A 17,227-nucleotide genomic window follows, 5' to 3' on the forward strand; every position below is an offset into this window, starting at 1 on the left:
CGCGTGCATGTAGATTTTGCTCAAACGAGTGCAAATGTGTTTCTTGTTCTTGTTGACTCATTTTCGAAGTGGGTCGAGGTATGGCCTATGTCGTCCACGTCTACTGCAAAGACAATTGAAAGGCTTCGAAGCGCTTTTGCAGCTTACGGGTTCCCGGAAACACTGGTAAGCGATAATGGGCCGCAATTTACTGCAGCCGAGTTTGCAGACTTCATGGCCACCAACGGCGTGAGACACATCCGCACTCCTCCTTATCATGCAGCTTCAAACGGCGCAGCCGAACGAACTGTGCAGACTGTAAAACGCGCTCTGATAAGACAAGTCCTGGAAAGCAAATCGTCAGGTGCACGTGATTCGTTCCAGGAATGTATCGACAGTTTTTTGATGGCATACCGCAACACACCCAGTAGTGTGACAGGAAAGACACCAGCTGAGCTATTTCTCAAGCGACAGCCACGCACTAAACTTTCCTTGTTGAAACCCGACTTTTCGAGAGCAATGCTCACCAAGCAGCAGGAACTTAAAGAACAGCGAGACAGGCGTCGCGGGAGTGAGCGTTTGTTTGATGTTGGTGATCAAGTGTTTGTGAAAACTGTGCGCGGTGAATGTGCCTCGTGGGAGGAAGGTGTTGTGCACCAGGTTGTGAGTGCTGTGACGTATGTTGTGAAAGTGCGCGAACAACTCCGGTTTACGCACGCCGACCACTTGCGGTCACGTCATGCTGACCCGGCAGCAAGGCTGGAACCCATGTCGAGACTCGAAAATCCTGTGACGCAGCACAGCGACATGGCAGCAGAGAGCACGTCATCGGTCCCAGCAAATGCAGCTCCAACGCATCCAGTTCAGCAAGCTAAACGGCATATCCCACCTCTCAACATAGACTGCCCGACACCGTCAACGGCGTCTACGCCTTTAACGTCGACGTCACAGCCGGAGGCACTGTCAGCTGCACCGCCAGCGGAAAGGCAACCGCTACGGCGCAGCACGCGCACCCGCAACCCACCGGACCGTTTCAAGCACGAGGATTTTGCAAAATAACAATAGATGTTAGAGGGAAGGAAATGTGATAACGTGCAGCGCATGCTGGCGCCGAGGCTATCTAATGTGTGACGTCACACCTGCCTATAAAAGGGCATGTGCTTTGTGAATAAACGCGTTCTTGCTTTGTGGCCTAGGTCATATCAGACACGATTCTCTTTCTCTTTCCATTAAGTTTCACATTTCCGTTTTATTCTTAAATATATTGGTTAGTGAATAACTGGAGATAAAAGTCCTAGATTCTGTCAAGGTGTTCGGATATGAGATATTTTCCTTCCACCACAGGTTTAGACACTTGTTCAGAGTATGAGGAACATTTGACTCACATTCCACATTCTCGTACGACCAGGGAAGATTCTGACATTGCGAACCAAGTACGCAAAATGTATCAAGTGCCACAAAAGTGCGACTTTGAGACCGCCTCCTCAGTGTCAAGTTAAAATTTCTCCCTGCATGAGTCTCACTGAGTGGGCACAGCAGCAATAGCAATCTTTGAGAGGCAAGGGGCGAAGGGAGGACGACTGAGACTTTGGCTGACAGCTGTATGTGACATACCAAGAGCTATCCCGAAGCCTTTCTGATACAGCGACTCCGGACAAACGTACTAGATCTTGAACAGCTATACCAAAGGCAACTGGAAAAGTGCGCGGTTCAACGCCAGTGCAGAGTGCAAAATTAGGGCTAATATTAAAGCTGGGTGAATCTCCAACGTGCACTAGCCATAATTTGCAGCGCTATAAATTGTGGCTTGACATGACAAAAAAAGTGTTACTATACAGCACGCCCAATGGCCATCCTGGAGTAAAGTACGACGCCGTGATATTGTACGTGATTGGCTTGACGAATTTATATAATTCCGATTCTAATCTTTAATCGCGTTGCTCTTCACCGAAGCCCAAGAAAGGACTTGACCGTTTCGATGGTTAAACCAAGGAGGTTTAAAAGCTTGCGACGTCCATGTTCCCTATCCAACCCATTATAAAGCCCCGGATACGCAAGCATAGGTATTTCATGCTTCAAGGAAGATGGTCGGCGTTTTCGAAAGTCGTAATCACTTCGGCATTCAATTAGATTTACCAAATCGAGGACGTTATCTTGAGCACTCAGACATTGTCGGAAACCATCCATATTTGCCGGAAGTGGTTTGTGGTGTTCAAGCCATCTTGTCATTGAGACATGCGAAATTTCTCCCATAAGGTTCACCATTCAGGAAGTAAGGAAGACTGATTGATTTAGGGTCAAGGCTGTTCTGTTATTTCCAGTAAGGCACAAGCTAAATTCGAAGATGGTAAGTCTCCAATTAGCTGGACATAGTTGAACACCGCCAGGAGCTGACTGTTCTATTGTTCAGGCAGGTTAGAAGTGATCTAATTTCTAGGGTCATCAGGTCCCGGAGCACAGGGGTGACGCAAAGAGTCTATGGTTGTGTAAAAGAAAGCGATAGCGAGTGATGCGCCTGCACAAAACAATATTTACTATGTAATAAAAGGTGGTGGCAGAGCCCAGACGTCGTTAAAGAGTGCAGCAGCACTGCGGTGGCTTCCTGTGCGGATGACGTCAAATCCATAGCCCCATATATTTTTTTAAAGAGAACGTTCTCTCCCCCACTCAACTAAAAGCAGCGCGCAAGGCACGTACTTGTCATTGAAAAAAGCTAGCCTATAACATGCACTCGGGTCTCGTGGTAATGACAAAAGCTGCACGAAGCGCTGTCTATCATTCTGATACGAAAACACCAGTGTTTGTCAAAGCCACACCCAGCCACAAGCAACAGTCTACATTTACCTGACATTGAGAACATATATATGTAATCTTGTACAGTTGGACCTTGGATGGAAGGCAAGGAAGACTGACGGATAAAGCTATAGTGTTCGGGCGTTCGTGTTAGCCTACGCCCGTAAGCTCCTGCTCGCGTCAGGCAAGTTCACGGGTAAGCACCTGCATCTGCCCCATCCGCCACACATCAACATGGAAATCTCGCGTGCCACGCTGTGAATCCCAAGCGCACAGCTCCCACACCTACACAGACCTGCATCAAGACCACATCACCGAAAGCCTTGGACGTCCTCCAATACACAGGATCCTCGGACAATGGGCGTGTGGAAGAATGGTTCCACCTTTCCGAGTGCCACGATACCGCTGCGTCATGGCCGGAAAGGGAGATTGCCGCCAACTTCCATGAATACGTGACAGGTGAGGCATCTCGCTTTCACCTAACCCACATATTTGACAAAAATGAATCATGAAAGGAACCAAAGATGAAATGATCAATTGCTTCCAAGTATGCAATGAAGACCACTGCATTAATTCACAGGCAGCAGACATTTGAATTACGTCACCACAGTCACACACAGTCGCAGCGTTGCTCTCATGAGTAGTCTCAAATGAGAATATCGTCAAGAAGTTCTTGTTGTGATTGTACCGAAAAGAAAACGCTTGTTCTCACGTCTAATATGAACTTCACATTCCCAATAACAGCAAAGCCACTACGCAATAAACGATGGGCACGCCTATTCGGTCCTTCGATACCCAACATTGAACCAGGTTGGACTACCGCACTTCAGTCAACAATATTTACATACTTAGCACGCTGCAGTGCTCACGTCGTCGTTGAAGCTTCGGACGGATTTCATCACTCGTCTCGAATGCGCGGGCCACTACGCACTTTCAAGTCCCACGACTTTCCTATGAACATTAGGTCACAGTGCATGCTCAACATGATTCTGCACGACGTCATGACATCGCAGACAGACGACATTTCTTTGGAAGAACATGGTCAAGCCACATCACTGCGACATCATCGAGGGATCAATCACCAGAAATTAGAAACTGCATGGACAGAAACCTCTGTATCGGCAACACGAATTGAGAAACTGCCGCAAGAATCAGTTCTGGATGAAATGAAGCACCCTTGCTTACTTCCAAGACGAAATCGGAATACAAGCGACAGCACCAACGCACCTACCAGTCAAGGCAAAGACAATTTGGAGCCTCATACATGTGGAGATCAAGCTGCTTTGCGACCCTCTAGCTTTCTTCTGTTTACAATGCCTCATCAAGCCGCTGCCACTGCAGAAGCGTCGTACGCGCAAAGCAGCAACGTGCGCTGTGAAATACCGTAACGTCCATTCTGGGTCACGTCGCAGCAGCCTCAGAAGAGTCTTCTGAGAAGCCTGGCACACTGCGCTCACCACCAGACAAGCCTCACAAAAAGGAGCAGTGTACCAGCTACCTATTGGTCGCCACGTCAATTTTCGCAAGCAATAAAAGGCATATTCTGACAGATACGCTACCTTAATAACTGTCGCAAAAATATCACTAAGATCAACATCAGCAACTTCAAGAACAACTCCAACGACTCCGACGACAACCTATAAATAGACGATGACAAAGAGCGTCGTCGAAAGCACAGATGCGACAACAACAAAGACGTCAACGTGCAAGCCCACTCAACCCAAGGCGAACTCAACGAATACGACGTTTCCCCAAAAAAGAACTTCAACAAAAACGACTTTAGCAGCTGTGAAGGCCTACCGGAAGGACATAAACGGCGATGCCAGACAACACTACGAAAAGGATATGGACCATTTTCAAGCAAGCTCGTCCAATGAACCTTCCAGCGAGAGGCGGCACATGTCTACCAGTTGTTACAAGTGGACCGAGATCAACAGCACACGGTATTTCACAGTAAACGAACAAGTATAGGTCACACCATTCGGTTCATAAAGAGGTCAAGAATAAGCCGATAAGCCGATGCCACATGGTGCCCAAATTTTATTTATTTGTGACCAGGGCAGAAACTGTAACACTAGCTGCTCATATTCATATGCAGGGTGCTCATAAGTTGCCCGGAGCGCTGCAGCCAGCCTCGCCTACCAGAGCTGTGCTATACGCCACCGGACATCTGCACTTTTCTGTGAAGTTGAGGAAGTTACTGAACTATTTTTGGAGAATGGACTGACTGCGATTTTTTTGTTTTCTTTTATCTGCATCTCCTTGTTCCGTCGTATGTTGTATGTTGTTTATTGCTCTGGCTCTCTTGGGGGGAGAGGCAATATGTAACTGTGTGCAGATGGACCATGTATGGAAAGCAAGGCAGACGAAGAATAAAACTAGTGTTCGAGCGACCATACTTGTCTACGCCCGTAAGCTCCTGCTCGCGCCACAAATATACGAGTAACAGGGGGCACATGATGGTACAAAGAAGGGTGAGGGAGTTCTTCTTTCTGGGGTTTCGCGTGCCAAAACCAATTCTGATTATCAGGCATGCCGTAGTGGAGGGCTCCCAATTAATTTTGACCATCTGGGGTTCTTTAACGTCCACTACAACGTGATGAAGGAGTTGTGGTTGGGAGTTCGACATTCCGCTCAATTTCAATTTTCTAATGTATTGCGACGAGCAAGTAGACGAAGACCGCGTGTTCTGATAAGATATTTTTATATCAGCAATCGCAAGAATATTATGCTTTCTTTTACAGAGAACATACCTTATTTATGCCGGTTTAGCAATTGCATAATGAAGGTGCTTCAACTTTATACATTTATCATGGCAGGAAAAACTGTAGCTGTACCTGATTAAACGCTTCTGAGCACCACATCACCTTGGGTGAATTGTACCATTAAACAGTTGCAGCGGATGCGCACAACTCCTGGTAATCATGGACCAGAGAAAGAAAAAAAAACTTTGTAAAACAATTTATGTGGAAGGACCGATATGACTGCTGGCATTTATGTCGTGTTACGACGCGATAGTGAGCGTGTTGGCAATTTACTACATTTTAACACTAAATAACAGCGTTCTGGGTGCTTTACGATGACAAAAAAAAGGAGAACGTGACCAACTCAGTCGAACTACCAGCTGTTTCTTTTGGTGAGAGAAAACAAGCGGCAATGTAGTTCAAGGCGCGATTGTAGCAATGCTGTGTTCAGCGAACGAGTTTAAAAAGAGGTACGTAGACCATTTCTTTTATTATTCAAATTGTGTTTGCCATCATAATTCGCCTGATATGGATAAAGCTGTTGGAAAGAAATAGTAAATCTGTTTTTAAAATTATGAATTGATTAAAGAAAGTTGTCTCTCAACCGCAAAATACTAGTTGTAATACATTCGTGAACTCCATCTCATAGTATGCATCATAGGAGAGAGCCATATGTTCTGAAAGACTCATCGGGAAACAAAAAGGAAAAGCACTTGATAGAAAAAAAAAACATGACGGAAAATATCATTATGTGTAGATATACATAAATGAACAACACATCTCAAACACGGCTACAGCACAGCGAAGTGAGCAACAGCGAAACACAAACTACATCGCGGAATATTGGAAAGTAACACAGCAATAAATCATGGACAATAATATTTCGGATTATTCATACGTTCATGACATTTATGCCATGCTGCTTCAGGCCCCAGAAAGAGAACTTATTTGCTGTTTAGAAGGTTGTACCCCTGCAGGAAGACTGCTCTGCAAGACGCAGCAGATAGGCTCGGTCGCGGTATTCGGGTGTGGCCACGGAGAAGCTTTGCAAATTTAATCAGGTGCTGCGAGGCGACAGCTTCGATGAGCGTGTAAGTACCGATGCGGGCATGCACGTGCGCGCAACAGAAACTCACGACGACGAGGCCTTTGGGGCGATTAATGTGCCAGTGAATGACTATCCGATAATGACACAGACGCTACAGAAAGTCTTTTATCCAGACCGTACGCGGTGATACGTGTCCTGTAACTACAACACGAAAGAACCAATTAGGAGCTCGCATTAGGACTATAGTGCAATAGCATTGGCACGAAACTGCGTTACATAGTACTATGATGCGAGGGTATACGGGCCAACGAACTTGAACGAATATCAGCATTTTTTGTTCATGTTTGTTATCCCAAAGTCCTATCTCCTAAAATTTTCATCTACTGTTTCGCACCGACGAGCCAAGCAACACATTAGGTTTCAATGAATCACAAGTAGGGTTTACATCTCTACAAATATAGAAATAAGCTTAAAACAAGGGCTTTTACAAAGTATAGATTAAAGGTGGTTGAGCGCCGTGAAAAACGAGGACAATAGACGGCGCATTTTACCCACTGGCCTTTCTAACAACAATGCTCTTTAATTCCTTCGCTGAGACGAACAAAACTACCTTCAGCGAATAACGTCACAGATTAGACGAATCACTTTAAATAAAAAAAAAGAAAAACAGAGCATTCATAAGAACATAGAGAACTGAAACCATCGTTTATATGCTGGAAATTCAATTATTTTTCAGTAAAGGTTAAGGAAGTTTTACTGATACATGCGTCACCGAAACAGTGCATTTGCTTGGCTTCAATTTTCAATGATTAGGCGACTAACTACACATTTGTTTATGCCTAAGATGACTGTTTTATCGAAAAGGGGTTCGTAACCACATCCCTGGCAATGAAGGGCAAGAAAACCGCCAGGTGGTGTTTTATGAGCCTCATTCCTATGCGTTATGAGCCACTCATTGATGCAACGTCTCATTTGCCTGACGTAACGTCGGTTACAGGGCAACAGGATACGATATATAACATACGTTCAGCTATCAACGATTTTTTTCTGTGCTTTTTCTGACACCCAACTTTCATATTTTTTTCGGGATGTGTTTTTTTTAATATAGACTGCCAAGTTTACTGGGCACTGAAAAAACAACCTGTACAGTGCCTCATTCAGCTAGTTTTTTTAAGTTGTGAGATATGTAATAGATGTACCGAATAACTGCTAGATTTTTTTCCTCAGAAGTAGGGCAAGCTTCCGTGTTAGACAAACTATGATTCTCATGTACACGCCGGAGTAACAGCTCCGCTAAAAAAACCATCAAGTTGGATGGTTAGCCAGCCTTTAGGAGCCGTGAAGCTTGTTGATTGAAACTTGCGCTCACAAAATGTTCGCATGAGTTATTACGTGCAATATTAAAGTACATGTTAGTAATTCCCCTGTTAACTAGCTTACAATGGTCGGAACCAAAGGCTAAAAGTGTCTTATTTGCCCTGGGCTCATAACACCAACAGGTAAGGTGATCGGCGGACACAAATGTAGCATCTAAGAGTCTAACGATTCCTTCTGCTGGCATTCCAACTGTCAATATGAGGGGACAGAGCCCATTGCGCATAATCGATACAATGCCATCACACTCATGTTGGAAACACTCAAATGTACAATCCATGAACAGAATAAAATCATCTACATACATAAAAAAGTTGTACACACTTATTATGGTTCTCTAGACGGCGATGAAGGCGTTCCTATATGCTTTCCAAGACCCTAGCCCAACAGTCGCCTTCATCGCCACTGCCGTTTGCAAAGCATGGTCTCTAAGCTTTTGCACTCGTAATGGTATTCTTCCTGAAGATGTTATAGCTCTTTTGGGGGGTTTTACTCCGTATATGGGACACTGCAGAAGAATTATCAAGATTTTACGTACAGAGTGGAAACGCCATGCTCGTTTGCTGCAGACCTACCTCAGCGTGCAGTTACAAAGTGCGTTTGAACCGTGTGTCAGCTCGGTTCTGGTGAAGACGCGTCTACGTCTCGCTGACCAAGCCACTCAGTCCCCTCTTGCCCCTCCAGCTTCGGCATCTCCGGGATCGTGTTGCCAAAGTCTCTGCCTTCCGGTCGATGTGCGTCACGTTCTTTGTCTCAGGCCCAAGTTCGTAGAGCAAAATAAGAGGACCGTAACTGAGCTCCTTGCCCTTGTGCACCAAGTATCGAAGCGAGTTCCCGAGGAGGAAACGTCCAGGCTGAATTTCGAAGGTATCAATGTCGGCTACGTCGCAGGCCTCTACCCTCCGGACTTCCGGTGAAGCACATTATGTCCTACCCTTATGTCCTACGTTATTTCCTGTCATTCTGACCTATCACGGAGGGCTATGGCCGATTTGGAATAAAAAGAGAGTGTACTACTTTTACGTTATACCGGCCCTTTATTGACAAAGAAAAGAGTTTCCTGCGCATGCCATGTTGATTTGAGTTTTCTGAGTATTTCCGGGTGCTATTTTTTTCCTTTTTCTTTTTTTTTTTGGGGGGGGGGGGAGCTTGATTTTCGTTGTTAGTTTCTTTTTATTGTAAAGTGGTTCCCGTGATCTGTGACGTCATTCACTAAACGTAGTTTTGTTCAGCTCGGTGAAAGAATTAAACATCATTGTTAATAGTAATACTTGTGTGTGCAATGTGTTTTCTTTTCTTCTCGTGTTTCCCTGCGCTCAACCACACTTAGTCAAGATGTACCAATAAGTCCACATTGCCAACGCTGTGTTTTACTAACAACTGCAGTTCACTTCTGGCTTGGTTTGACTACGACTTGAGTAAGTTTTCTGATTTAGAAAGTAAGTTGGGGTCACTGCAGACTCCCGGCAATCAGCGACTAGCTACACCAAACAAAACGGTGGCAAGAGCGCCATGAAGGTCATTTCTTAAACTAAATTATAGGGTTTTACCTGCCAAAACCACAATATCTTTATGAGGCACGCCGTAGTAGGGGACTCTGGGTAAATTTTGACCTATTGGGGTTCTTTAATTAGCAAGATCGTTTCTTACACGATCGGGACCAATGTATGCATACCACATTAGCTCAAGAGCTATTGTGGTACGTTCGATTGATTTCTAAATTGCTCCAAGGAGGATTTACGTGACGCCGATCTCGATAAGAATCGCACCCAGATAAAACCCAATCCAACCCTTCTCCCGAGGTGAATCTTCGACCGCTCGCTTGAGTGATCAGAACACAGAAGTGGTAACACGTCAACGCACCTTCTCTTGTAAGCAAACATGGCTGCCGCGGAAGCACGCCCACACTCAAAATGAAACAAAAAAGAAAGGTAGATGATACTGCATTAACGACAGAAGTTGCAGAACCCACATGACCGGAACTCTGTTGGATATTCGACACGCTTCCAACGCTGTCAAAGATGACAGCGTTTCCTCGCACTCCAACCTGGAGCATGGCGCTGCATATAAGAACGAGGCAAAATGTGTTCCAGGCGCTAAATTTTTAAGATATCTAAAAGTGCGCCGTGAAGGCGCTCTATAGTAGGCTCGAAAGCCACCAGTAGAATGCCCCACATGCTTGCACCAGCCAACGAATAACAGAAAGGATTGTTTACATCTTGTCAAGACCCCATAGCGCATGCGTCCGCGCAACGCTCATGACCCCTAAAAGAGAGAAGTAAATAGAGAGTTTTAGATTATGATGTCCAAGGTGTTGGGGAGTGCAAACCACCGAACGTAAAACACACACACACACACACACACACACATACAAAGCGAGCACAAAAACAGCACAAAAGGTCGACAGTGGAGTCTGCGTCCACCAACGCTTGTGTTTGGCTTGGGTGGGCTATTCTAAAGCTCTCTGATGTCTTGTGACAGGAACGATACCTAACGAAAAGTACCAGGGTTACTACGACGGAAACCGACCATGATGTGCCATTTGTATCTTGGCGTCACATTTACTAACTTCTATGTCTTCGTTTTTAGTAAGACCAACAGTTTCCCCCACCACATCAGAGGGCGAGTGATTTGCGTGGGGTCTGATAAAGGAAAATCTTCGACTTACAGAACAGAAAGTTCTGGGCAAGTGCTGCCATGGTAACTCCACTCAGGGGTTTGTACTAGCGCTGCTCATGTTCCTGACGTCTGCGGTCTTCCAGCGTAAATCTTGATAACGCTGCCTGCTCTGCGGGATTAGCTGAATTATGTACGCAGTCGACTTTGTTTGTCTTTCGATTGTCTCTTCCTATTTCGGTGCACTAACGACCCCCTATAGTGTAGGGTAGCCAAACCGAATTACTTTTCACCTCCCTGATTTATATGCTTTCTATATCTCCCGATAAGTGTGAACGAGACATTGCTTTCTTCCTGAGAAATAGGCAGAAATGTTGAGTGTCATCATGTGGTTGTGCTGCGTGGTGGTATGCCAATCACGCAGTAGCCAAGATGCAAATTCAGAACCTCCCGAAGTATTTTGAGCTGTCGCCACTGCAGACTTGACCCTCTGTGAAATGTGAAAATTGTCATTGGTTATTGGTGGCTTTTTTGAAAACCTAATCATTTTTATTGGAATTGGAGTTATTGATTTCTTTCTCGTGCATCTCTCAAGGAAAAACTAAACACATATTGTGTTCTTGTATCCTTTATAAGTTGAAGCACGACATTCTTAGGGTTGTGTTAAAGCGGCTAGACCATAGAGCATTTTCAAAGACTAAGATTCTTGGACCATGACCGCATGCGTCGCAGGCTTACGAAGTAACACAGGCGTTACTTTAATTTTTGATATCGATTGGCTTCTGTAGTGAATGTGACCACCAATAGCATAGGCATGGAGGGCAACCCCACGTGTTCGCACTGATAATGCTTCGCTCCCTCTTTTTTACCTTCTAATTCGTTACTTCCCTTCACCCAGCGTAGGGTAGAAAACCGGACGGCCGTCTGCTTGACTTCCCTCTACCTCTCTTCTTTCTCTTTCTCATTTATATCCCTATTTCAGCATTTTTTATTTATTAGCAAGTACCTAAATCGGCATATTCGCCACTGGCTCTTCCAGTCATTGGTTATGTGTCATTTTCTCTTGGCATGGTTGGTTGTAAGATATTAAAAATATTTTCATCCTTCCGGTGCTACATTGGCTGGGAATAAATCATCCAGACGTGTCCCGAAATGTTCGTTATCGGGAACGTGCATGTTTGATAGCTGCGACAGACTAAAACATCGTTATGAAACAGTACGCGAAGCTACTGAAAAACGTTACCACAATCTAATCAGCGCCGAAAGCCATGCTGGATCCTCTCGGCAAAATTATTTGTCAAGCGGTTCCCTTGGCAGGACTTGGTTGATCGAAAAGCAAGACGAAGTGAAAAAAAAGCGAATATGGATTACTACGTTGAAGCCAAAGTATCGATTTCTTAAAATTGGAATCAATAAGAATCTCGGGATTTTTCAATATAGAAGTCGAATTCTTGAGCCCTGGGGTACACAATTAGATTTTGTCTGCGATTCTCCTTTGGTATTTTCTTGCTTTTGTGACACTGTAGACAGCCACACATTATTTATTTCCTTGCTCATCCCCCCCCCCCCCCAAAAAAAAAGGAAAAAAAAGAACATAGGGCTTATTTACCTGGGATGTCCTTTTTAATTTTTACAGGTGGCAGAGAAGACAATAGTAGACAAGGGCCTTCCACTTTCCTTGAAACGTTGACTGATCAAGAATTCGAGTGTCTTGGGTAAGCACGTGTGACTGTCTCGAGCATGGTATCACAGGCATCATGCACGTTCGCATCCTTAATATTAAAAGAGATTGGCAACCCGCCGTGGTTGCTCAGTGGCTATGGTGTTGGGCTGCTGAGCACGAGGTCCCGGGATCGAATCCCGGCCACAGCGGCCGCATTTCGATTGGGGCGAAATGCGAAAACACCTGTGTACCTAGATTTAGGTGCACGTTAAAGAACCCCAGGTGGTCCAAATTTGCGGAGTCCCCCACTACGGCGTGCTTTATAATGAGATCGCGGTCTTGGCACGTAAAACTCCATTATTAAAAAAAAAGATTGGCAACACAAAAAAATCTCCCCTCTTGTGCACACTGAAGCCGTAGAAGTGCAAGCATGTACTTAACGTTAGAATAGACAAATGCAAATTAGTGACCTTTTCGTCGTTCTCATAAGTAGATTGATTATTAGCAGCTAATTATCGACAATCAAGAAGAGTGCGTCCGCAAACGGTGAACTCAGTCTTCACTTGGTGTTTTAAGTTCACTAGGGAATACGCAAGGCAGGTGGATATGTGCTACTAATTTTTATAGATGTTCGAAACCTCCACGCTCCCGTAGAAAACGCAGTGAGTGCCCTACCATGAATGAAGTTGACATGTAAAATGTATGCTCGTAACGTCACTGTAATAACTGGTTTTCTGAAGAACAAGAAACTATTCCTGTGCCGAAATGTGGGCCTAAAGAAATATTACTCGATTTTGGAAACTGAACATTGAGCTCCGCTCAAAGCAGTCACATTAATAACATGCACCAGGTAGAAAATATGTAATTTTTATCAATGCTTATTTGCAGGAGTCATTTGCACCCTAGAACACTGCGATGAATCACGCACACAAAAACAACATTGATGTGACCTTTGGCAGCCAGGACGGTCCCCTGGCGGAATCACCATGAGTACTTAAATGTTTACTAAATTTTTTTTGATGAACCACGACAGGTTGTAGCCAAAGGCGATGTATACTCTGAAAATCGAAGGAATTGGGTTTTGTCCCATTCACACGCAACAGTGTTTATGTGCTTAAGAAAAAAAGGGGAAATTAGGTGGTAGTGGAAATCTAATTAAGTGTGGCTATTCTTGGAATTCCTCCCCTGCAAAAGAAGCAATATGTTCTTTACTTGTCATTCCCTATTACTAACGCTAGTTTATATCATGTAGGTCTTTACCACATTTTTAGTGAGTTAAGTAACAGAACGAATAAGACTACCAGAAAATTTCTCAATGATAGTCTCGGCAGCAATAGGCATGTTCATATTTAGAACCGTGTTACTATGGCCGCTTTTTTATCCCTAGCACAGTATAAAATAATTTACCACCAGTACGGTTCATCTCATTTAGGAAGCGTTCTAGTCGGCCAAGCCTTCCTGTGACCAGTTTTGGGAAAACCGACTTGAGCACGTTTCCTGTGGTGCGAAAGAACCACCAGCCGCGAATGAAATTGTGTCACGTGAACTTTAAAAAGTAATGCTGTGCGAGCGTTTCCAAATATCGAACTGCTGAAACTTGCGGCCACTAGGAAGCAATAAAAAAAAACGTTCGTTTGCAAAGAATTTCTGATAATCTTCAGAATGGACAATGACTTTGTCTGCTGACGCGAACTCTATAAAACAAGCTGTAAACCACGAAAGCTGAGTGGAAGCCGTGCTAGGATTCGTGAAACCTTTTAGTAAACACAGAGGATCAACAGAAGTTCTGAGTAGATCATAGATCTGTTTGTAAAACCTGAATGCCACAAAAGTCGCCAAGAACGATGACGAATATTTTACGGTGACAAAAGAAGTCCCAAGGGTGCAAACTTTAAATAAAGTCTATTGTTTAACTTATCGCCTCGTTTTGGAACGCTGCTTCCGGCTCTCAGACAGTTCACACGATCGCTTGTGTCTCGCGAAGTTAACAGCGCGGCACTCGCCATTTCAGCACTCACTGCTCATTATTTAAAGAAAACGCACGGCGTATTCGCAAAAAGCCGGGAAGAGGGTGGAAACGGAAGTGGGAAGGTAAGACTGAACATTTCAATCATTCTTCCTGAATATACGTTGTTTCTTTAAAGGCAACGTCCGGTGCATCGCACCTACTGCTATGCATATATGCTTTTCTTTTGTCGAGGAAATTTGCGTGTACTTCGCTCGAGGCACTTTCCTCTCTCCGTGTTGCTCGAACATATTTCTCTCAGCTGTTCCCCTCTTTTTTTTCCCTCTTCACTGCGCGGCATTCATGATAGCACGATTGTTTCCAAAAATAAACGTTCACAAAGATATAAATAATCTTGCATCTCTGCGCTGCAATTCGCTTTCAATGCTGGGCGCTCTTCATGATAGCAAAATTGTTTCCAAAGATAAACGTTCACGAAGATATTAATAAGCTTGCATCTCTACTCTACAATTCGCTTGCAATTCTGGGCGCTCTTAGTAACGCCAGCTATTCAAGTAGTGGGTATTTAACCCCCGAGTGTTTATCAAAGTAGTATACGAGTCGTGAACATCGGCGAACTGAAAGGAACATTGTCCTATAATTATATCATTGTTCGTTTCCTTTTCGATATAAGTATGCCGAACCCAAGCTTTCTGTCCCATTATGGCAATCATTAGCTTGGTTATTTTAAATTTTAGTTTCAACACATTTTATTCGTTTAGTCAGAAACATTACAAACATTGCATAGAAGCACTAATTCACGGAATTTAGAAGCCTCAAAAAAATGTTCAATTCTGGGGTTTTACGTGCCAGACCCGTGATCTGATTGTGATCTGATCTGACTGGAAGATTCCGGATGAATGTTGACCACATGGGGTTATTTACCATGCACCAAACGGACAGCACACAAGCATTTGTTTCAGTTCTACTCCCATGTGGATGCAGCCAGCCGCGGCCATGCAGGATCGAACCTTTGACGTGGTGCTCAGCAGCGGAACACCGTAGTTACTGGGCCGCCGCAGCAGACCATCAAAAATGAGGACAATAGCCTGAAGTCTAGAAAACGCATTCATATAATGAAACAAGGTTGGCTCTTTCACCAGTGGTGCGTATAAAAACGCCTAGTCACGTAAGAACATTGCTACGACTATCAAAGCACGACTACACACTGACGCCGCGAATCTGTTCTATATTCTATCTCCGAATTTCTCTTTAGCGTTGTTGGTGCGCAATAATGAATCTTGCGACACATAGAGCGAAATGCGCAATCTGATTTTGACGTGCAACGTGCTTGTAGGATTGCGACGATACACATGTCACTGCTTTCTTCAAAAACTAGCTGTTCGTCTCTGAAGGCGTAAAAAGTATTCCGCTTTCTCAAAGCTTGCTCAAAGAAACTAAAATTCTGCAGCAGGAAAAGTCAAGTTGAGTCAAATTAAATATAGAATTTGACTTAATTTCAGCACAATAGAGGTCTCGTATACACTTATCAGTATAAGTGCAGAATAGCTACAGCCACACAAATTTTGTATGTTTCAATCATGTTTGCATTCTAGGATATGTATCAAGGTTAATCTTTAAATAATTCCCCGTTACCAAAATTGTCAAACTCAGAACCTATATTCCGACTGCATAGAAAACATTGCACCACTGTTATTTCTATTTATGGCTTTAAACTTAGAAAAGAAGCAATATGATGATAAAGAAAACGCTGACTATCCCGGCTAATATCTTTCATATTGAGATGCTGACAGTAAATAGCAAGTACTTCCTAATCGTCGCTGACTAATGCCTTTCCCATTTTCGAGGAATAGGAAGGGAAGGCTTATAGCACTTAAACCTCTTGTAACAAACACTGCGGTCATTCATGCAGATTGGTGTCCCGGATTTCGTGAAGAAGTTCACAATGGAGGCTGGTGAATCTTTACCATTTGCATGTGAAAACGTTAGTTCATTTCCGCCATTCGTTTACTCGATAGCTTTCTCAGCACCTTAGGCCCTCTTGTACATAGCATTAGGGCACCGAAGAAACTTCCCCATCTAAACAACTTCCATGAAGGCCGGCCACACATGGGGAAGAACGGCAACGTCTCTGGTGCGCTAAAACAAGCTACGCAGTAAACAGGACAGCGTAACAGCAAACATGCCGAAGGGCCACATGAACAAACAAACATGTCCCGCACGACCACGAAAACACTGTCCCAAAGCTCCGAGGCAAACCATAGGGGTAACATGAAGCGTACAACCCTGCAGAAAAACATCACTAAGAAAACAGCTTGGCAAGCTAGTTTTTCCGGAAACATATATGCGATTTGTTAATATTTGAGGCGCGCATGTTTACTCATAATCTAAAACTGGGCCTCTCCGCCTTCATATGTTTTCATACACTTGTAATAAACGATAAACGCAGCAAAGATAGAGGCGAGTCGGTGGCAGCTAGAGAGCGGAAGCCTTTTTCAACGTCATCCTTCTTTTCTAGATATCCATTTATCAGTCCGGAAGGTTATTTTCAAGGGAGTATTCCTATGAGGTGACCTGAAAAAAAAAAACAGAACAAGTTAGTGATAGCTGCTGCTCCAACTTCAATAACCGTAGAAGTGATTTTAAATCTTTATGCTTTAGTACCGCATTTGTTTATTCCAATGTCACTGCTTCTATTTGTGAAGACGACATACAAATAAATGCATTGACTTCCTCATAGAAACTGAGCCACGTTTCGTATATTTGTCACTGTTCAGTTTGCTTATGTGGCACGAGAGGCATGGCCAAATCTTAAAAGGGAGTGGAAACACAAAGAAACGGATTGGAGTAATGAATCATTGTTGATGGCCTGCTTTGACTATTCTCATTAAAAACCCGCTTGCGGTGTCGTACTCTTGAAATCTCGAAAGTATGTATTATGTAAAACAAACGTTCTCCTCATTGGAATGTGACAGCTCTTGGTTGAACAGTATAATGCCATAGAGTAACCGCCGGGCTATGTGAGGCACTACATTGGAAAACTC

General features: G+C 44.0%; 1 protein-coding gene across 1 annotated transcript; it reads left to right on the top strand.

Annotated features, from left to right (window-relative positions):
* The first annotated feature begins 498 nt into the window (after positions 1-498).
* LOC119448628 (uncharacterized) lies at positions 499-1,038 on the top strand. Its single transcript, XM_037711858.1, has one exon. The coding sequence runs from the start codon at positions 499-501 to the stop codon at positions 1,036-1,038; it is 540 nt and encodes a 179-aa protein (XP_037567786.1).
* The last annotated feature ends 16,189 nt before the right edge of the window (positions 1,039-17,227 follow it).

This window comes from Dermacentor silvarum, chromosome 4, assembly GCF_013339745.2.
Source record: "Dermacentor silvarum isolate Dsil-2018 chromosome 4, BIME_Dsil_1.4, whole genome shotgun sequence".
Lineage (NCBI taxonomy): Eukaryota > Metazoa > Arthropoda > Arachnida > Ixodida > Ixodidae > Dermacentor > Dermacentor silvarum.